The 23,163-nt window shown below is 36.5% G+C and overlaps 1 protein-coding gene across 2 annotated transcripts in view; it reads left to right on the forward strand.

The window, feature by feature from the left end:
• CACNA1D (calcium voltage-gated channel subunit alpha1 D) overlaps positions 1–23,163 on the forward strand; it is a gene marked incomplete at both ends in the record, with an annotated part of 175,702 nt that overhangs the window by 111,992 nt on the left and 40,547 nt on the right. For both annotated transcript variants that reach the window (XM_084269485.1, XM_084269484.1), the window contains 15 exons: positions 217–286; positions 919–988; positions 1,745–1,889; positions 2,475–2,604; positions 5,271–5,330; positions 9,702–9,808; positions 10,955–11,042; positions 11,517–11,624; positions 11,790–11,842; positions 12,107–12,253; positions 12,956–13,157; positions 14,353–14,511; positions 15,785–15,895; positions 21,255–21,338; positions 21,668–21,751. In XM_084269485.1, the coding sequence (XP_084125611.1) occupies positions 217–286; positions 919–988; positions 1,745–1,889; positions 2,475–2,604; positions 5,271–5,330; positions 9,702–9,808; positions 10,955–11,042; positions 11,517–11,624; positions 11,790–11,842; positions 12,107–12,253; positions 12,956–13,157; positions 14,353–14,511; positions 15,785–15,895; positions 21,255–21,338; positions 21,668–21,751 (1,618 nt within the window). The remainder of the gene's footprint in view (positions 1–216; positions 287–918; positions 989–1,744; positions 1,890–2,474; positions 2,605–5,270; positions 5,331–9,701; positions 9,809–10,954; positions 11,043–11,516; positions 11,625–11,789; positions 11,843–12,106; positions 12,254–12,955; positions 13,158–14,352; positions 14,512–15,784; positions 15,896–21,254; positions 21,339–21,667; positions 21,752–23,163) is intronic.

The raw sequence follows: 23,163 nt of genomic DNA on the forward strand, positions 1-23,163 counted from the left end.
TTATATTCAAAATTATAATCTTTTAAATGGGTCACTGCTTTTGAATGGAAAAAGATTTTATTGCTCTGACACCTGCAACTGTGTAAATAATTTTTAATATTTTGCTATGTGGTTTTAGGTATGCTCTCTTAACTTTCCATACCATGGATATATTTCACTTAAAACCTCCTGTGTTTACGTGACATGCTTTGTAATTTTTATTGTATTGTTTTGTAGAAAAGAGAGTCTGGAAAATAAAAAAAGCGAGAAGTCAGAAGGTGACCAAAAGAAGCCCAAGGATAGTAAGGTGTTTATTCTAAATATTGTGTATTTTCTAAGAAACAGTTTTACTACTTTTTCTAGGGAGAACTTCTCAGTACTACTGCGCATTGTACGATTTATTTTATGAACCCACCATCCCTATGTTTTTTCCAGACCAAGGAGACTTAGTTCTGATGCTTTATATCCTGAATCTCTTAACCCTCAGAACCCTTTTGGTTTTGGGATATGTTAAGAAAGGAAGCTCTTAGAGCGTGAAATAATTAGTTAGAAAAGTTAAAAATTTGGAGATATTTTGTCATCCCAGTAGGTATTTTGCCTGATAAATCCAATGGAAGAGATTAGTGAATGATAAACTCTTAGAATGGTGAAATGTTCTTGGTAAATTTTATCAAAACCTGTTGGTTGTAATCTTATTGTGATGTGCCTAGCCAGAAGAAAACAAATACTATAGAAAAACAATCTTTTAAAAATATCTATTAGACTGTCAGCTTTCTCAGAGATACTATTTCAGAAAACTCTAGAGTACGCATAGGGATTGCTTCCTTGGCTTGAATCACAGAATCACAGTTCAGAGGCTTATTTGGTTTGCTTTTAGTTGAACTTCATACTTCAAGCTATATTCATTTTTCTTCTTGTGCATCCCTTTCATTGCTGTAGGTGACAATTGGTGAATATGGAGAAGGAGAGGATGAGGATAAAGATCCCTATCCACCCTGTGATGTACCAGGTATGTGAAAAACAGCCAGAAGACAAGCAGTTTATTCGCTAAAATATCCTAAACTTGCTGTTGCTGAACACTAAATCAATTCCTTTGAAGTCAGTGAAGTTATTTTCTGTTATCAGTGGATAAATGGGCCTCTAAGTTGCTAAATTTTATCTTTTCTATAGCTTCCTAGACTGTACAAACAGCATATGACAGTAAACACTGTGAGCATGAAGGCTGCTGTGGTAATACTATCTGGATGTGAGAGCAAATTTTAAACTTTTCTGAAATGTTTGGCAAAAAAGGACATTCCAGAGCTGATGATGTTTGGTCAATTTTGTCTTAGCTTCTTCCAGTCCAGTGATCATACTTACCTAAAAATCAGTTCTGTCTGGTAGTCTGGACGTGTGACCTACTTTTGAGTGCTCTGTGCTCAGCCAGTGCACAGAGATGTGTTCCCATACAACACAGCTCAGGCGTGGACTGATGGTCAGGGGCTGAGCTTACGTGGGACTCCAGAGCCCATGTTCACGTGCCTTGAGAAGAGTCCCAAGATACAGCTGGTCAGGGCCACTGAAGCCTGTTAGTGCACACAGAGCACACACCCATATATGCATATAAACATGTGTACAAGCTCCTGAGCTATATGGATGTATGTATTGATTCATAAGATTCTAAAGCCATGCTATCAATATAGATTTCCAATAAGCCGTATCTGTTTCCATGCCAGCCATGCTTTTATATTGTTATGAAAAACCCTCCATGTTTTTTATTTTAAAGTTGGTGAAGACGAAGAAGATGAGGAGGATGAACCTGAGGTACCAGCAGGCCCACGTCCGCGTAGAATATCAGAACTAAACATGAAGGAGAAGATAACGCCGATCCCTGAAGGGAGTGCCTTCTTCATTTTCAGCAGCACCAACCCGTAAATATAATGTTGAAAAATACTGGGTTTAGCCTGTCAAAGTTTAGCAGTGAAGGGACAAGCCTCCTTCCATTGAGGTTAGGGATAGAACTCTAGCTTTTCCAACAGGAGAGAAACTGGCTTCTCTCTTAAAATTTCCTAAATGACTTGGTAAATGAGAAGAATTTGAAAAATATATTCATTTGCTTCCTACCGTTGAAGATAACGTTTTGATCTTCTTCCCACTGTTGAAGAAGACTTTATCTTCTTTACTAAGAATGAAAATGGGGATCTGAAATGACTTATTACCTAGCCTTTTGACATTAGCCTCTGGTATGAGCATTCATAACCCATTGAAAACCTATAGTAGCTCAGAGAAAGGCTCTTTGATTCCTTAAATAAGTGCATCTTCACTACAGGTGGATTACATTTTGCATTTATTTATATTTTTAGAAATCAGAGCAATAGCTTCAGCACTTGCACTTCTTTTAGCTGCTGATGTTTGCTCTGTTCTGTCACTGTTGGCAGAGCAATAGAAAACATGCTGTATATTAGCCATCTGCTGAATTCTGTTTGCACACATGGTATGTTTTTGTAACTCTTCAGGATTCGAGTGGGATGCCACAGACTCATCAATCACCACATCTTTACCAATCTCATCCTTGTCTTCATCATGCTGAGCAGTGTTTCCCTAGCAGCAGAAGATCCAATTCGCAGCCATTCTTTTCGAAACAATGTAAGCCCTTGGTTTTTTATGTCTGAAGATAAATTTATCATGAAAGGGTAACAATACTTTGGGACTAGTACCTGTTTTTTAATGTCAAGTCATTTTTTTTCCTTTAAAAACATAAATCTTTAAAGACTAATAACTTTATTAATGGAACATTGGAGGTATTAGAAGTTTTTATTATGTACAGAATGATTTTTCCTTTGGCTAAAAAAAGTAAAGAATAAAACATGCCCAAGCTGAGTGTAATCAATATAATTTTCGTATTTTTTTCCACAATTTTCAGCTGATGTACCTGAAATGCATTTCCTGAGTCACTCTTAGTGCCTCTCAGTGTTTGATACTGGTTTAAAAGTGTCAGTTAAAGTTATCGTGGTTTAAGATACATTGGGAATAGTCTGACCTGACCTCTCTTCTCCTTCATTAACTCTATTCTATAGTCTGTTAGAGAATGTAGATTCATTAGGATATTACCTCTTCTTTCAGAGAAACAAGTGTGGCCACGCTAATGAGTTTTAGTACCACCACCTCAGACTTAAAGGTCCTTGGATTCCTGTTTGGCCATATCAGAAACTAAACAAATTTCACTTTTTTCTGGACTCATATGTAAATGATGATTAGAGCATGTCTAGATCTTGCCTTGATTCAGAGTCAAATGCCATTTCCCCCATACACAAACCTGAGAATTTAGAATTGTTTCTGCATCCTTTGTTAGATATTTGTAAGAATACTAATTTCAGAAATGTCTCTATTATTCAATAAAAGTGTAGTTTCTATAGTGAGTGAACATCTGTGTTCTCCCAAGAGAAATTCCTGATCACCTATTTTAAAATCTTTATATAGTAGAAGACTTTGCTGGTACTCAAATGCACAAGTATAAGAGAAACAAAAATAAATCCACTCTTGTGACCACTAATGTTTGTCTTAAACTTGTTGCACTTGTATTAGTGGTGAAGCAAACCTCTCATGTGAGTTGTGTATGCTTCGGATTAGGTATGAAATAGGTGAGATGATGCAGCTTTTCAGGGAATCTTGGGATACTTTGACAGAAATTCCAGGCCTCTCCTGGCTTAGATATAAGTTGATCTGTATTCGTAGAAAAAAATGTGCTGACTGTTAGAGGAAAGATAGGCCTGTTGGGTCAGCAGAGCTTGTATCCATCTAGTTCTTGCTAGTATAGATACTTTTGACTGTTGACATTCTCTGGACTTCTTTTTCAGTAACATCAGTAAAACCCCAAATGCTAAAACTTTTTCCAAAGTTAAAAAGAGGTCAAAGCACAAAGTCACTCTTCATGTACTATTCAGTAGAGCTGTGTGCTTCTCATATCTATAAAACTGGACAAGAGCAATCTTATGAATAAAACACACTAATGGGTGAGAAAAAGAAAGCTGATGGGGAATGCTGAAATTGTTATCATAGAAATGGCTTGAAGGGCTGATAATGGCTTTTGTAACTGGAGAGTGGTGGTAACTGAAAGGATTATTCCTGTTTGGGAAACAGGTAAAATGTGTGAGTGGTTTCAAGAAGGCATTGCCCTCTTGTGAATATTCACAAATGCACCAGATCTGAATATGTTTCTTGTTACTGCTTTGATCATGTTCCTTCAACCAACCAGCTTGGCAAGGGAATGAAAGTTTACAAACTGGAATGCCTTTATATATTTTCTTTTTATTTTAGAATTAATTCCTTACTGATTTATCTTTGTTGAAAGGCTTTAATATTTGCCTATTTTTTCAGCTACAGCAAGGGACAGAAGATTGTGATCTTCAGCTCAACATGAGGGGGGGAATTCCCTTTTACATGATACTTTCCTTTGTGTTGTCTCTATTTTATTTCTCCTTCCCGTTTAATTAGTTGCTGAACCTCAGGTGACATGTTCCTGTGCACAACTGTTTGCTAGTTGCATTGCTAGATCTTTGAAACTAAACTAGTACCCTACTGTAGTTCATGTCAGTTGCTACATTAGATGCTAGTGATAGGGCCACCCTGAAGGGGTGAAACCTCAGTTGTACTGAAATACACAGCATGTTCCTGTCATCAGCAGTGAGGGCAATACCACATCCAAAATCTTTTTAAAAGTTTGTGTGTCACTGTGCAGCTGTTGTGGGTTCTTGGAAATTTCTTACAGATAAAACACTGCTGCATCTTCCAAGTTTGAGAGAAAAGAGCTGCAGTGCTGATTTTAAATAATGTAGTTATTTGTTGGTTTGCTTTGTGATACTCTGGCCCAGTCTGTATGTGAATAGCACAATGTAGCAGAACATTGAAGCATCCATTGAAATTTGTTTTTTATGTGTTCCTTTGGTAAAACACAATGACAAAATGACTTATTACTAATAAGCTTTTATTCTTTGTATAAGATCCTGTATTTCTGCTAAAGGCTGAAGAAAGTACCTGTGAAAGCTGATAGAAGAAAGTCTGAATTGAAAGTATTGTTTATTGGGCTTTGCTAACTCTTTAAGGGTGAAATCTAGTATCTAAGGACAGTGGCATCTGATTAAATTTTTAAGTAAATAAAACCTGTTGTGTGATAGCTGGAATTTTAAACTACTTTGTCTGAATTCCCCATTTACCTACTTAAATTATTTCAGGTGGTGTTGTGCTTGTGGTCTAAATTGTAAACATTTCTTAATAGATGGATTTCTTACTCTGGCACGTATTATACCTTGCAGATACTTGGTTACTTTGACTATGCTTTCACAGCCATCTTTACTGTTGAAATCCTGTTAAAGGTAATGCATTGTTAATTGATCCTTGTTAGCTCAAAAGCAGCTTTAGCAATAATGTTTGTAACTTTTTGTTTACCTTCCAGATCCTAGGGTATGCAGATTATGTCTTCACTAGTATGTTTACATTTGAGATCATTTTGAAGGTAACAGGTTTTTAAAGGAAGTTTGTTTAAAAGGATTTTCCTTGTGTGTCACCTGCCAAGAAAAGGCTCTTGAAGTGTTCTTCGCCTTTTCTCTAAGCGATCAAAGCTAAACTTTTTTTAAACCAGAGGATTTTTGTATTTGACAGTTCCTCATAGTTTTGATTGGTTACTTTTTACCATTGGGTGCATGAAGAAGCTGATTTTTTTGTCATTACATCAATTTAATAATTCATTTTTTTACCCTTTTTAAACTTACAGTTGTCAGAAAAGGGAAAAATAATTCACTGCGCATGAGCTTTTCCTTCTCCTTGCTCTGGCATTTCCAAAAGAGATACTCAGTCTTTTAAGGAGGGAGCATGTAATTTCTCATTTCTTCGCTGAACTATATTCACAGAGCTAAAATAGTAGATAACTATTTTCTTGCAATAGGACTTGCAAGATATCTTGCATTTATCTATCTATATACTGACATACTTTGCATTTATCTTGGGCATACATTTAAATACACAGAAAGGCATAAAGATGCTTGCTTAAATGTATTACCCATGCATGAGTCAGCAATTGGCATTTTAATGTATAGTTTGTGTACTGATTATTAAGAATATCCATTGGGGTTACTTGAAATTTGGATGTATGAGGCTTACTCTGCTGAAGAAGCTATCTAACTGAGGATTAGGTTCACATGGAAGAAAATGTTGAACAAACAAATCAAATTTTTTGGTAGGAATTTGCAAAATATTTTTTTCCAAGATACACACGTGATTTGCAAAAGTGTTGTGCATATTCACCATGAGTTTTTGGTTGAGTAACCCTGATTTATACACTTAAAAATTTCTGGTACACTAAGAATCTGTACATAAACTTTGCATTTCCAGTTGAGGATTAAGCTTAACAAAATCTCTTCTCCCAGCTTTTGCTCATATTGCTGTGCATACTCTTCACAATGCGATTTGATTAATAATAATTGATGCAGTATTTGGGCTGTTTACAAGATAAGCTGTACTGTAAGTAGTAGAATAGTTTTATGCTTGCAAATTTTCTCCTGGACTTACATTTATTGCCTTATTTCTCATTTTCAGCATTGGGGAGCTTGCTATAAAATTGATTAATCTTACAGCATTTTTAGCATTCTAAAATAAATACTGATAGAGAAAGGCCAAACTAAAGGAAAGAATGAAGCACTGAGAAGAACTGTAGCATTAGATCAAACTGTCTCCCAGCTGTGTTTGAGAAGCCATACAAAACACGTTGCCACCATTTCTGTGGCATAAGAGAGCTGGTCAACTTCGGCATGTCCTGAGCAGCAGGATGTATAGCTCCTGCATTTCCAGTTGTGTTTCTCTAGGAAACAAGAGGAGTGAGAGAGCCGTGGCATAGAGAGGCATAACTGGATGTGTTAAGCAACATTCCTTCTAACTGTAAAAGATTCTGACACTGCATGACTCGAGCTATCCCAGGGAAGTAGGAAGCTCTAGAACTGCTGAAATCTGGTATAGTGAAATATTACAAAGAACTGAAAAAAAAGCCCCACCAGAGGCAAAAATGTTGATGCTCCTGACTCCACTTTCTCCAGGAAGCTCTACCCTGCAGTGCACTCATATGTATTTATAGAGGAAAATAAATTGTACTGTAAAACCGTAATGGACACCAGAACATGACACACATAGGTGTACAGTGCCTGCTTTACTAACATGTCCCAGACATTGGCTTTGCTTGCTTATGGCTGGAGTCCACCGTGTCTTCCCTGCTGGGTTTTGCGCTGTGCTTTCTACAGTGTCTGTGTTGTACAGAAGCTGTGCGTATCCTGCAAGGAGTAAATTCAAGACTAGAACTGCATTAACAATAGCATTCCTTAATTTCCAGGCAAAAAGCATATGAAATTGAAATTAAGATAACCAGAGACGGTATTATCAGCTGCAGCAAAGACAATTGTAAATGTAAAGGAAAAAAGCAATGAAGAAAACAGAATAACTCTCAGTATGTGGAGAGTCTTCCTGTGCTCTTATTGGCTGCTCTACAGACGTCAGGATTTCCACATTGTATGATGTTGAGTACATGAATGAGGATATGAGTAACAGAAAAGCTGCAACATTACTTTAAAGCGTTTAAGAATTCTCTTACATAATCCTGACATAGTGTTGAAATCCAGCTTAACATCCTGTTTGCAATATTTAGGAAATGTGAAAACATGAGAGCAAAGGTCAGGTTATGGCCTTGTGCTTTTAACCTCGCCCCAGCTGTGCCCACACCATTTAAACCAGTCCCCACTGGTGTGAAATTGAGGGCAGGAGGAAAGGAGCTGCACTGGTGGTGCCCAAAGCACTGGGCTCAGTGAGCATCTTGCAGCGTCTGCTCCGCTGAAGGCTGCGTGATGGTGCTAACCACTTCAGATAGATCCACCCTAGGCTTTGCTTTGGTCTTCATCTACTCGTGGGATTGATTTGGTGAAGATAGTTTTAGGCAAATGCTTCCCCTGGGATTTTTAGCAATTAAAATATGAGTCTCCATATAAAGATGGGGAGATATGTACTTCACCTTTATTTTTACTTTTGTGGGAGTCTTTACATGAAACTTTGTGCTGCTAGCTGATAACATACTACAGTGTAAATAAGTATTTGTAGGTAGATGTGGGTTTGATATTCAGGGGTTTTTAGCTTTCAGCTCCCACTGATGTTAAGGACTTTAGCTATACTCTGTATAGCTCTAAGTGAAAACAGGTATAGGAATTTATTGGAAATTTCATAATATAACTGTATTATACTCTCAAGTCATAGCATAGATTAAACATTTAGGATTTTTATTCTTTTTAGTTTTGAGGAACATTTAGTATTTTGATCAAAAAGATCACAAAGTTTAACGTGAATGAGAGATGAGCATCCAAGAAAAATGCATCTTTTGTAACTTGATTCCTTTGCAGATATTCAGCTTTCACTGACTGATAGTTTTTCAGGCAAAAGGCCTACCTACAAGTTTGTGTAGAGATGCCTACTGACAGCAGCTCTTTTCTACATTGTGCAACAGTCCTGAAAGATGTAGTTGTCTGCTGCAAGAGAGAAGGAAATAAAATCTTTTCACTTCATCTTGAGGAATGGAAAGTAACGTGTTTAAAATGTGCAGTCAATATCAGATGTTCTCTGGCTAGCGTTGAGTTTCCTTACCCATAGAAAACAATGAGTAGCTGAGATTTCTTGAGGTTGTCTTGAAGTAATTAGAATCCATGTGTCTGAACTAACTACTAGGTATTTTTCAAAGGTATCCTTATTTCAAGTTTAGTTTCAGTGTTTCATTCTTAGTCCATAACTGTGGAAAAAAGCATGCACAATTCTAGTCGAGTGCAGATTCTGTGCTCTTGATTACTCAGCTGGATTCCTCTGTGCATTTTTTAACTGGTACTTACTCTATTATGTATGGGTAGGTTTAAGAGCCAAATTCGGCTTTGCAATACTGGACAGCATCTGCCCAAATTATCTCTGTAGACATAATTAATAGACTCTCTAACACTGGCTCCTAATGAAACCTGCAAATGATGCATGCAGGTTTCCTTCACAACATAACTGTGGGCTTCTTTCTTTTTAATCTAAGCATGGAAAGCAGAAAATTAAGAGAAAGTTCAGGAGGGAGACTAGTGTTTGGACCATAGACCATAGACCATACTCCATAGACCAGAAAAACTCAAGGACCCTTGTCTGCACCTAATGCAAAACAGTCTAGGTTGTTCCAGGTTTTTCTGAGATAGCCACTCATGATCTTAACATGCCTCCTGTGAGCCAAAGGCAAATAAAAGTATCATGCTGCCTTATGACAGCTTTGTCCTGTCCGAAACTTGACATTTTTCAGCTCCTTCAGTTCTCAAGACAATATGAATGATTAGGAGTCACCATCTGGACCTTAGATAGCATGGAAATGTTATGGTTCTTGCAGTAATTTTTCTAACAAAGGGCCCAATCAGTTCAGTGTCATCAGCTCAGCCTAAACAATTCTTACACAAAATGTAACACTTGTTGACATTGGATATTATTAACACATTTGTTGGTGTTGCTTGAGCAGAGTTTTCATGATTTAAATGGAAGACTTAATGAACATAGTGGGATTGTTTTATATTTTAACTGCTTTTAGGAAGTGAGATAATACTGTATGCGTTCACACTCTAGGCAAGTGTCTTGTAAACAGCCTAAATGTGAATTTGAATAAATTGAAATACAGACTAAATGTGTAACAATTCTATTTGTAGATGACAGCTTTCGGAGCATTCCTTCATAAAGGGTCCTTCTGCAGGAATTATTTTAATTTGCTGGATTTGCTGGTTGTGGGTGTTTCTCTGGTATCATTTGGTATTCAGTAAGTACTATACTTAAAACGTGAATGATGTATTTTTGCTTTGGGTTTTATACCAAAATCAGTATTTCAGCTGCTGTTGTTCCCCCATAGTGTGTGGGTGTGCAGTATCAGTATTCAGGGCTGGGACTGGCAGGAGCTAGTGATTTATATGGGGGCTGTTGGAACTCATTGCTGATATGGGTTGGAAACAAATTGCTACTTGCAACTATAACCCAGAGAACAAGGAAGAGCACCATGACACTGTGTTGTATAGCAAGTAATGCCTTGGGGCTTCAGGAGTTTCAGAAACCTTCTTTTTTTGCAATTGCCACATCCACGGTCTAGTTCTGCGAGCGTGCTTTGTCAGCATTCGCCTGCTGGGACATGTAACTTGGTGTGTTTGAAGGTGGGGGAAGTTGTACCCTTAATTAGGACCTTAAGTGGTAGTTCAGATTTTTTTTTTCTTCTTTGTTTGCATCAGGATAAACATAATAAAAGAGCTGGAAGGTGCTTACTGATTCACTGAGCAGTTGTGCCTCATTTAAAATCCTCTGCATGACTTAGTGACTTGGAAAAGAGGGAGGGCTGTGTGTCAGTCAACTGCTTCCCAGTTTGCATTCTGCTTGTACTAGAATGCCTATTACACAAGCTTTCGGTTTCTCAGTATGTTCTGCTATTATATATAATAGTATATAATATATATACATATATATAAAATAATAGTCTGCTATTATTTCCTCAAAATGCATTCCTAGCTACTTAAACAAAGAGAAAGGGTGTCACTTGAGATCTTTTTATCTCCAGATGGCTGGAAGTTAAGGTATTCATTGATTTACAGGATTTAACACAGTGTCTTTGAAAGAACTTGTCAACACTGTTAAATACTTTGGGGACTACTTTGTTCCTGACCAAGCTTAACTGCATTATACTGTCAGAAAAGCTTCTGAGCTGGTAGTTGCTCCAGAAATCAAAGTAATTCTTACAGTATTTATGAGATTGAGACTGTTGTCTAATATTAATAAAGAATCAATAAAGAAATTATTTTTAAAATCTTGTATATGTGTCTCCAGACTTTTTCAAAGTTTAATGTTTAAGAAATTTGCAAGAACATTGTTATTAATAAAATCAGTTACCTTAAAAGTAACAGACTTTTTCCCCCCTCCCAAGGTCAAGCGCTATCTCAGTTGTGAAGATCCTCAGAGTTTTAAGAGTCTTGAGGCCTCTGAGGGCAATAAACCGAGCAAAAGGACTTAAGGTATTTACTTTTATTTTTAAAGTTGTATTTCTGTTGGCCTAATTCTTCAGTCCTGCTTCAGGTAAAAATTTTTGCTCAAGAAAAATTGCCTAGAGAATTTCACAGGGTGAGGGCATAAATCACATCCTCATGTTTAAACATACTAGGCCAGGTTCTTCCCACAGTTACAGATGTTTTTATGTGGAGGAACACCAGTGCCACAGAGAGCAGATTTTGAGTGTAATTCTTGTTGTGAACCAGTATGTCAGAGTAATATTGTAACTGTTTTTTCTTAGCACATATGTCAGTTGTTGTTAATGGGTCTGTGTCAACATATTTATAGATGAATTCAGAAAATTATTTTAATTATGGTAGCAGGTATAATACTGACAACAAAAAATAATCTGAGTGTGATAAAATATTCTTCTAGTGTATGTGTGACGCGATACGGAGTAACAAGTTATTTTAAAATCAAATTCTTTTCTTTCTTTCTAGCATGTTGTTCAGTGTGTCTTTGTGGCTATTAGAACTATTGGTAATATCATGATTGTTACAACTCTGCTGCAGTTCATGTTTGCTTGTATTGGAGTGCAGCTGTTCAAGGTGAGTAAACACTCTCAAAATTCCCATCAAGGAAAGCAAAGCCATGTTGAGGTCTTGGTGGCTTGCTGCTGGGACTGGGTTGGTTCCAATCTGAACCAATCATAGTATAAATGTGTTTGTTTTGTGTATTCTGCGTTTTGTCATTGCCTTTTGCTTTATACATAGGGAAAGTTCTACAGATGCACTGATGAGGCAAAGCAGAATCCTGAGGAATGCCGGTGAGAACATCTTTGATCTAAGAATGTGACGTGTTAGATTCTGAATAATTTAAACAGTAGCAGATTATGGTCAGGCATGTGTTAGGCCACTTAGGTTTATGTAAATCAGAATTATCATCTTAAATCGAGCCAAAACCATGGATTAGCAAGGAAATAAAACAGTCTTAGGGAGGGAGTGAAATGAACTATTTTGAATAGATCATTGGGTAAGTCTGAGGCTAATTTAATATTTCACTAATGACAGGTTTTGTTTCTTTTCCACAGAGGGATATACATTGTTTATAAAGATGGAGATGTTGATAACCCAATGGTCAAAGAGAGGGTCTGGCAAAACAGTGATTTCAACTTTGATAATGTTCTGTCTGCTATGATGGCCCTTTTTACAGTATCCACTTTCGAAGGCTGGCCAGCGTGAGTGAATTCTCCATGTCACAGGATGGTTAAGATGGCTGCATTTTCCAGAACAGTTGTCTATCATTTACCAGGCATTTTTGGGCAAAAAAGTTGTCTTAAGTAATTGTATAAAAACTTACTAATGGAGGAAGGGAAAAAAAAAACCCACTGTCTTTTTGATCTGTGCACTTTATGTATTTCTTCATTCATTTCTACCTGTAAAGGACAAACTGTTTTCTAGTGCTTGTTACCTGATCTTTCAGCTACTTTTGCTATAATGAGCAATCCCTTAGCTCTAATGGAAGTAATCCTTTTAGATGTTTATCTGTTGATGCCCTCTGAATAACACTAATAGGAAAATTTTAGGTCTTTGGGCAAAACCTTTTCTCAAACATCAGGTAATAGTACACTACATAGGGAAATCCAGGATGAGCAAACTGAAACTCATTCTCCCTGAATGAGAAAGGTCTTAGAGGATAGCTTTGTGTGGGGAAAAATAAATAAAAATACAACCATCTGGTGATTACCTTGATTGTTGGGGAAAAAAGCATAGAATGTGGTGATTCTTCTGGTCTCAGTATGTTTATAAGCACTGTCAGTAACCTGGAAAAAGCTAACAGTAAAGAGCAGTCCATTTCTGAAGCCTGTCTTCTGAGTCTGCATATTTATCTCTTTTGTCATTTTAATGCTAATAACAATAACATTCTGATTGTTTTTCAGGCTGCTGTACAAAGCCATTGATTCGAACGGCGAGAATGTGGGACCTGTGTACAACTATAGAGTGGAGATCTCCATTTTTTTCATCATCTATATCATTATTATTGCTTTCTTTATGATGAACATATTTGTTGGTTTTGTGATTGTTACATTCCAAGAACAGGGAGAACAAGAGTATAAGAACTGTGAGCTGGACAAAAATCAGGTTAAAAGAAATAATGAACTCTTACTTAACTTTTGAAAGTATTCTTTACTACCTGTGCCTGAAGAACTTCCTTTCTGCTTTGGGTCGGAAGAGGGCACCAAACACATAGCTTAGTAAAAAATTGGTATTGGAAAATACTATCAGCTGATATCCAGGTCACTGTATGTTCCACTTTCTGTAAGCCCAACATACAGTATTTTTGTTGTAGAAGTTGTTTACATTAAGCTTGTTAGCTTCTTAGTGTCTCACTTGTTGGTGTCACATTAAGAATACAGCACTTGCCAACTTATCCATAGGCAAAGGTAGGTTTTCCAATAAGAGCAGGAAAATATGTGTTCTGAATAGTCTGAGAGTGTTCAAAATGTTGTAGTCTTTTTCATTTTATCCCCTATTTATTTAGAAATTCACAGAGAATATTCAGATTAAATTTTTTTTTTAAATCTCTCCCCTTTTACTATTCAATCTTTTGACTGAGAAACTCATCAGCCACTAGCCATGACTTTTCACATGCTCTTGTTGAACTGTAACACACTCCATTTAAACAAAGTTAAGCATGAAACTTTAGCCAGCATTTACATACTGTGCCCTGTCAGCTTTTTGAAACACTCGTAAAAAGACCAATGGAAAGTTGAGCCTACATGAAGATTTCAGGCACTAATAAAGCAGGAGATGAATCTGTGATGTTCCTACGTGTGAGTGACATGATTTTGCCAGGCAATATAACTGAACTTTCAGGAATAATAGTTCCTCAGTATTCATCTTACTATGTTTATATGCTATGCAGTTACCTTAGTTGTTGAAAACTTAGTAAAGACAAATTGTGACATACAGACCAATTAATAGTCATGTTATTAATATTCATGCTCTATGCTATACAAATTCATAAGTATAATCTATGGCATACTGCTGTGTACTGCTGCATTGTAAAAAGGTGCAATGCCTTGGAGTTTCCAAAGCATTATTTGGTTCTTTATATGGGGCTGAGTAGCATGAGTGATTAGATACAGTTATAAATAACCAAGCAAGGATTGGAAAACTACTTGATTACTTCACTGGCATTTAATAATAACCCCCCCTATGTCAAGTAGTAGACTGCCTGATTTTTAAAATTGTATTTAACAATTGCACTTACTAACTATATTATCATTTGACTGTTAGGTATAATCTGACAGTTTTTATGTGTTTGCTTTTACAGCGTCAGTGTGTAGAATATGCCTTGAAGGCCCGTCCTCTTCGTAGATATATTCCAAAAAATCCTTACCAGTACAAGTTCTGGTATGTGGTAAATTCTACTGGATTTGAATACATCATGTTTGTCCTCATCATGCTGAACACACTTTGCTTGGCTATGCAGGTAGGAAAACCAGAAACTCTTTTATAGCCTTTGGCATAGATTGCAGGGAAGGATATGGGTGGTGCAATGCCTTTACTTTATAACCACTTGTATATCTTTTCTGAAATAAAAATTTTGAAATAAGCACCTCTGTGACCATAGGACTTCTCTGTGGAATGTATCTGTTGGTTCATCAGTTTTCTAACATAAAATTGCTTAAAACAACTTAATGTTGATAAAAGTCTTTCCAACCTAATCAGGGTCTTTGAGCTTTGTTTTATATGTGCTCTGTAATTGAATTTATAGTGTGAGTTTATTCCCAAGGTTATCAATGCACAAGAAAAATCTGAAAAGTCCAATTTCGATAGCAAAGTTTTCTCTCAACATCTTAGTTTTTATCTAAAATAGTGGTTTATGCATGCCTTTAATCATTACTTCACCTCCGTGTAGTTTCTGTACTTTTCCTGTGTTCACTCTGTGTATGTACTACTCCATAGCTGGTTGGGTTGGACTAGGTCACCTTTAAAGGGCCCTTCCATCCCAGACCATTCCGTGATATTTCTATCATCTGTGTCTGTATCTTCTGAAGAAGTTTAAAAACTTAATACATGGAACAGTTCTATTTTTTTGTGTTAATGCAAACCTCCCACAAACACATTTTCATGTACTACCTGTGTGTGTAAATACCTGACCATTTTTGTATGTTTTTACTTTTTCTACATTATGTGTGCAGTTCTTCACCACCTACTTCTTACCTACTTTTCCAAGCTGTCTCTCTCTTCCCCTAAGATTTCAGATTTTGATAAGAAAGGGTCAAATTCAAGTTACAAAACCAATCTACTTTATTCAGTAAACTTGCAGACAGTGTATTCTCTTAAAGATGTAACTCCTATGGATTATATGTTTTCTTGTGACTAACACTGCAGGCTTTCTAAGCCAGTATTACACAAGGTTGTGTAATTTTAAAGCCTAGCATATAAAATGGGAAATTGCTGTTGTCTAATACCCTTTTTTGAGGGAACAGTTTCCCTCTCAAAACCACCTCTCTGGAGATTTCCCTCAGGTTGTGGAAAAATGGCACTTCTGTTCCACTGAGGTCCTAAACAGAGTAGATTTGAACAATTCCATTCTTGACTTGAGATATTCATTTAGTCTTGTATGTATGTAGGTGTGCATCATAAATACTACTAGAAAATATTTTCCTGTGCTGCATTTTTGTCTGCTTTGTTTTAGGCTGCCTTGCAAAGGCTTTAAAAAAAAGAAGTATTTAAATTACCGTATTTTTCATTCACAGCATTATGGACAGTCTAAGCTCTTCAATGATGCAATGGACATTATGAATATGGTTTTCACAGGAGTGTTCACTGTTGAAATGGTGTTGAAACTGATTGCATTCAAACCCAAGGTAAGTTTTAGATGTGATTTAATTAGGTCATCACCACAGGAATTAAGTGTAACGTAAGTTCGACACTAGCTATTTATTATTCAAAGAACAAAAAACCCCAACATTTCCCACATCTATGTGTCAGTGAAATCTCAAAAGAAATGCTAATCTGATAATATGTATATATGTAACTCCAGGAAATTAAATGCACATACCAGAAAAAAATATTACAAGGTGTTTGAGATCTGGACTATTTTGAGGTAGTGAAAATGCCCCTTTGTAAATCAGATAAACTGTTTCCTGTTACAAGTGTTAACACTTCTCTTATTCATGGTATGACATTCATAACTTTAACTAATCTCCAGGAAAGACCTGTATGGTATGTTATAGTTCATATTCTAAAATGCAAAATTATTTCCTTACTTTATAAAATATAGCAGACTACTACAAACATACCCATAAATATTTTGCATATTCAATAGCCTTTTTAGATTTTTTTACGATTTCCAGTTATACATAGACAGTATTTGATGGAGGGCCCCACAGTGAGTAGTTGATTCCTTGCCTTAAAGGGACACTGTCAAAGTGAATAAAATGCAGAACACCTTTTCAAAAGTACATATGCCAGAGAAACTGATAATTACAAACTGAAACAAAAAGACAAAAATCAGACTGTGACAGTTAATGCAATCTGTTTGTGCAGTTCTCATAGTGCATTTATGACAGTGCAAAAGTTAACAATGAAACCTAATTTTTTTCAGTATAATGAAATTGATTTTACTCTGGGGTTATATGTATGTAAATAAATAAAGCATGGTCACTGGCTATAATGAAATTTGAAAAAAGCTTGACATGCCATTTGAAGTTTACAGGTCTCAATCTACAGCTTGTATTTTTCATTTTCCATTGCCCTTCTCTTAAAGTAATCAAGATACCTGTAATTGGCTGTGAACTCTGCCCTTTCTTGGTGTTAAATAGCAAACTGGATGACTGTAGGCTGTGTGAACAATTTTATTCTTGCTTTAACCAATCTGGCTCTCACAGAAACACAATTATCACTGCCCAGAGCTTAGCGTGGAATAGATGTTTAACTACTTTCCAGATTCTCAAAACTACCCGTTCAACTTGCCTTTAGTCACAATCTTGGCTGTGGAACCTAAGCTACTTGATTTAAAGCTAGGTTGCATTTGCCTTTAGAAGTAAATAAATTATACGTCACTTGGGGTCTGGTGTTGAGATGTGAAGTGTGGAGTTCTGGGTGAATGCTTACCCACTTTCCCATAGTCTTGCTCTGCACTGTCCAGTCCATTGTACATTTCTAATGAAGTTATTTGTATTTTTGTGTCACCTATCTTATTTAAATGCTAAGGGTTTAACATTAAAAGTAACACAATACGAGCCCCCAGAGGAGGTAGCTCAGATACGTGGACCACAGTGTCATGACTATGCTAATTATGTTTCCTGACTTGTATTTGCTGTTCTATATCCTTGTTTCACGCTGAAGTTTTGGAAGACTTTGCTACATTTTTATCATCTGCTCTTCTAAAGAAGATTGTGAATCCTTGTATGGTTCTCCATGCACTTGTGACTGTAGTCAGAAACAGCAGCTAATGCAAAATACAGTGGTCTGGTCATGAGTGTCACAGCGCTCCATTTGTATTATGGAATTCCTGCCTGTTACCAAATGCAGTGTCTTAATACTGGTCTCTAAGACTTTGTACAATTTGAGCTTAAACTCTGTTGCCACGTGCTTTCTATCTGATTGGATATTTTTGCTGTGAGAGGTCCCTAGATCTGAACCCCAGAGTTTGAAGGGCAGACACTGTCAGTGGAAGGTCCCCACTTCCTGAATTTCATTCCCCTGTAGGTGCACAAACTTGTTAATTAGCAGGACCAGGTTAAAAGGCCATGGGATTAATCAGACTGTTTGCAGACATTCTTTGAAGATTGTAACTTCTAAAATTGTTAGATACTCTTCAATAAAACACACATATGGCAGTACATTCTACATAGTTCATTATTAATTTAAATCAGCCAGCAGTCTTAAGCAGAATGTGAATATCTTCTAGTAATCTAAATTTTAAATTCAATACGTGCTTAAAACAATGAAATGCTCGACTAATATTAAGATTTAATAGTAGAAACAATCTGAAATCCAACTAATACTTTGCTTTAGGGTCTGTGAGGAAAGACATTCGTTTCCTCTCACTGGCAGGTTCTTAGGCTAGCCTGGCAGAATGGACCATTCAGATAAAAACATGGTAGTGCTTATCTCATCTGCTTGACAGTGTCCCCTTAATATGTTAACAAAAATCCTGGGAAAACTCTGCTCTCTTGGTTTTTGCTGGTCATGCAAATTTAAGGCTACTCTAAATTATTGATATTCTTACTATGATATTGTGTGGTTTAAAGCCAAGGTACTGCAGAGACTGCCTTCCAGCCTTGAAGTCTATCATACATGGATAAGAAAGATATTAAAGGTGATGCTGTCTGGCACACTTCCTGATTGGGAGATTGAAACACACCGTACTTTGCAGAGTGAGGCCCTAAACGTTTCAACAGGGTTTTAAAAGAAATAAAATATTTAATGTGGTAGATCTCTAGAAACATATTCTGGTGTTAATTCTCCATGGCTACGTAATTCCCCAGGATTTGTGATTTTATCCTTCAGCATTTCTCTATGAACAATTTTTTCATAATGTAAGTTAAAAGAGCAGGCATTTTCTCTTCATGTTGTTTTTCACATTTGCTAAAACCTGTTACTTGGCATGGTTAGGTACAGTACAAACTGAAATGCAGCTATGAAATCTAGAACAATACATCAACACATACCTTTTGTACAGCTTCATGCTAGCTAGCTGTTACTGAAACTTGTAATGATTTTCCATGTCGTTTTACATCAGATTTTTGTAAGAAAAAAGGAAAGATGGCTAGTAAGTGAATTGATCTTGGGTCATTGCAGTGGTGAAAACAACTTATTTGCATGATGTTTATTTGCTGTGACTTGTCCATTCCTCCCTTTTCCAAAACCATCTTTATTTTCTCTTAGTTTTTTTGTTCATTTGTATGCTTTTGCTTTACATACTACTTTGAACAATATTTGTCTATACTGATGGAAAAGGTTTCATAAAATAAACAAATGTGGAAAGTATCTTAGCTGTGTTGAATCAAAAGTGAATTTGTTATTTCAGTGCCTGATATTGTAGCATGTCTAGTAAAGTAACTTCTGTAGCTGAAATTCACCTTTGTTTGGGGGACCTCTGTTGGTCCCTGTTGTACAGGAAGATGGATAGCACACCTCAGGATTGTGCTCATTATGTGTTTGCTGTTTGCTGACAGTCTTACTTTATGTACATATATATATAAAAAAATCCCTATATTAAAAATCAGGAACTAGATTTTTAAAGACGAGAAATAAGGAATATGAATTTATTAGGAAGAATATTATGGAAGTAGCTCCCCTTCTTTAGTTGGCAGCTGCTAATTTCTTTAGGATTATAAATTTCATTACTGTTAAGGTGGTACAGCATGATGGTTAGTAGAAACTTTGGGAGCAGCTTGTTCTCATGAAGCAGTATGAGTAAGGAAGGAGTGATAGGAAATCATGTAGGAGCTCTCAGTGACAGCTGGGTTTGTTCAGGAGGCCAAATCCGTGCGCACTGGCTTTTGCCCCAAGACTGGAATTGATGATTAATCCCAAAGTAGCAAAGCATGTGCCACTGAGGGCTGTAGAAATAATCGTACTCTGATTTATTTTCCCCTTCCCTAAAAGAGGCAACGATTATGGATTGCAATTTGTGTTTTAAAAAGAGCTAAGAGAGTAGCATCAGAAACATAAGGAGATTTTCCTGACTCTGCTCAGTGCTTACTCTCCTAGAACACACTGTAGAGCTGTTGTCTTCTCTAGCAGCTCTGTCATAGTCCCCAAGAGTGTATTGCTACATGAGGTTAACTTTTTTCAAATAATAACGCACTCAAGTGTAACCTTTTAGTTGTGAAGTTACTAGAAATTCTAACAGTTTAAAATCTTAAGAAAAATATTTTCCATTCTGAAAAACTATGTAGATTATTTTGCTTTTTTGCAAAGCTAAATGAGATGTGTAACTACTCAGCTAAAACATTATCTTAAACAGTGTAATAGTAAGTCAACTAGAAGTAAGGTTGGATTAGCACACTTTCCATTTTAAACTTCAACATAATTTTTTAGAGCTTCAGTAGTGGCTGATGAGTTAGTATTTTGTAATGAATTGCTAGGAAGGCAGAATGTATGTGTACAAAATGTACATTTCAGCCTTTGTCATGCAATGCATGTTCCTTGGGGTTAGCTGATAAATTAATATATCTCAATGAACCAAAGGGCAAGTTCAGTAACTGTTGCAATTTTGAATTTCTGTAATAACTAGGTAAAATTCCTATATTGCAGAAAACTGCATTATCTTGTCTCCATAGAGTTACCTTCAACAGAATAATACATCTTGATTTGTTCCCAGTGACAGATTGATCCTGGAACCTACCTCAAGGTTTCTTCTGAAACATCTTTTTGCTCAAACGTGCAGTTTTGGTGCCACTAGACAGCTAACTGCATGATAGCACTATATCACCATTTGCAGCAGTGTGCCAGTAGCATACACATGGGAATATATTTAAAATGTCAGAAGGGTGACTAAGCAATTTTCAGATGCTGGACTGGCCGCATTAAAAGCATTAAGAAATTGTTCAGGTTGCTGTGGCTCCTAGCACTGACCCCTGCTTACAGAATCAGGCCCTGACTGCAAATGTAGCATGAGTTCCTATATTTAACCTAGTTTATGAACAGAAGATTAAGTCAGTTTTCTAATACTTATGCACAGTGGCACATTAATAACTGTGCATGAGTAACCAGTGATCAGCTTTGACCCTTTCAATATTTCTAGCAGTCACTTAGAGAGGATAATCATAAAGTCATTAATGTGAAGGAGGTTTCAATTGGCTTGTTCTTGTACAAATAGTATGAAAGGGTTTTTGTTGTGCTTGTTAGAGCATATGTGTTAGAACTTTTCAGCCTTGCTAGAAGTCCAAACCCAGTTTTGGATGGTGGCTTGCTTACCGACGTCGTGCTTATACAATGGTGTGTTATGCATGTGTACTGCGTGTGTGCGTTGCGCGTGTGTCCATGTGTGTGTGTCTGTACATGTATATATACAGTATATATATACACACACATGCACATATATGTTGCTTTTCCTTCAGTAGGCAATATTGTTTGTTTTGTTTTGTTTTCTCATTAGACCACAGGTTTTGTTTAACTAATTTCTGTTTATGCAAAACTAAACAGAAGTATGCAAATATTTGACATTTCATGTGTAATCACAAACGTTTGCACCCTGCCTGCTCTGTTCAGGGCTATTTTAGTGATGCCTGGAATACGTTTGACTCCCTCATCGTTATTGGCAGCATAGTAGACGTCGTTCTCAGTGAAGCTGATGTGAGTATACCCCAGCTTACTTTCCCCAGTCCCTACTTCTCTTTCTCTGTCTCCCCACTATTTCCATCATCTGGACAAGTCACAGATTTTGATCTGATGTTTCTAAAGTTTGAGTACAGACCAGTCATAGGTCAATTATGTTGATATGGGAAATAAATAGCCTTTTTTTTCTGCCAATTTTTTTTAGCTATGAAAGGCAAAGATTAGATTGTATAGTGGTACATCAGAAAAGCCTAGAGTGTTTCTGTGTTATAACACTGTCCTTTTCTTCTCTTTTTCTGTTTGTGTTTTTCTCTTGCTCTCTTTCTGCTGAATGCTTGTCCTAACAGCACTATTTCACTGATGCATGGAACACTTTTGATGCCTTAATTGTTGTTGGTAGCGTCGTTGATATTGCTATAACAGAAGTTAATGTAAGTAGCAACTGTTCATGCACTAAAAAGTAATTGCTGTCATCAAGAAATACACAAAATGTAAACTTTATCCCCCCAAATCCTTTTTTTAGAGGTATGTTTTGTCCTGGAATCAGAGATCAAAAAACATTGATATAGATGTTTGTACAAGCTGTTGTTATAAACCTGCCTACTCACATAGTGACACACCCACACAGCATAGTGAGACAATGAAAATTATTTTTTTAATTACATACAGAAAATATTTTAAACAGTTTATGTATAAAAAAAGGAATTAAGCCTCTGTTACTATTTTACTTGAAGCACAGTGCTCTTTGAAGGTGGCTTGACCAAGATAATTCAAGATTCTGTAAGTTGTTTCAGTGGCTTAGTTTAACAAATAATGACTTTTCTTTTCTGTGTGGACTGGGTTTTTAGAGGGTTGTTAGCATTCATGTCTTGTGAGGCAGCAGCAGAAGGGTACGTAGAGAAAGTAAGGTTTTCCATGCTGTGGAAAATAGAATGTTGGGGGATTTTCCTATTCTTTTTGCTTCTCTCATCCTGCAGTAAATGTTTTGAAATTTGAGTTACTCTTAAAGTACTTAGAAAACTCTATCTTTTCACCAAAATTCTGACTAATGGCCACCACACATATAGGTCTTTTGACAACAGAAATTTTCCCTTCCTAGAAAAAAATAGGGAAATCGTAATTTTTGGCTGTTCTCTCTATGACTTGCTGGTTTGAACAAGCTGTATCACAAAAACAATAAATGAAAGATAACCAATACATACCCTGTCTGTAAGAGAGATGGAACTGCTTCCCATACCTACGTGTTCCTTTGCTTAACAAGTCAGAATAAAATATCAGAGGAAAATACCGCTAATACTTCTTGACACTGCAGAAAGGGAGACTAAAGAAAATGAGACCTGGATCAAATCAGCCACTGAAAATGCTCAGGGAGTGCACAGGCTCAGTGGGTGAGGTCAGCATATACCACCTGCTGAAGATCTTACCTGTTTATCATTCTAAGTTGTCCAGAAATACCTATATAGCAGGAGATCCTCCACGTTAACATACTTTCCCTGTATTGAAGAACAGATTAATCAGGAAAAAACTGTAGGTGTAAATAGTTGCATTGTATTCATGGAAGATACTTGGCTTGCATGTTTTTCTACAGCAGTCACAGTTCATGAACTGGCTAGTAATATTCCTTTTCTCTTGAACTTGTATCAGTAAGCTACGTGCTAGACATCTTCATTTGCCCTGCTGGATTTTCTTATCCAGTGAGTTTCTTTTCAGTGGGTATATTTAATACACATAGTTTTTTTTCAAAATATTTCTAAATCTGGTTAAATATTCTTCAGTGATGAATATTTAAGTTGTTACACTTCTTTCATATTTTAGGGAAGCAAATTCATCTGTGGCAATCATT

This window comes from Gallinula chloropus (genome assembly GCF_964237585.1).
Source record: "Gallinula chloropus genome assembly, chromosome: 12".
Classification (NCBI taxonomy): domain Eukaryota; kingdom Metazoa; phylum Chordata; class Aves; order Gruiformes; family Rallidae; genus Gallinula; species Gallinula chloropus.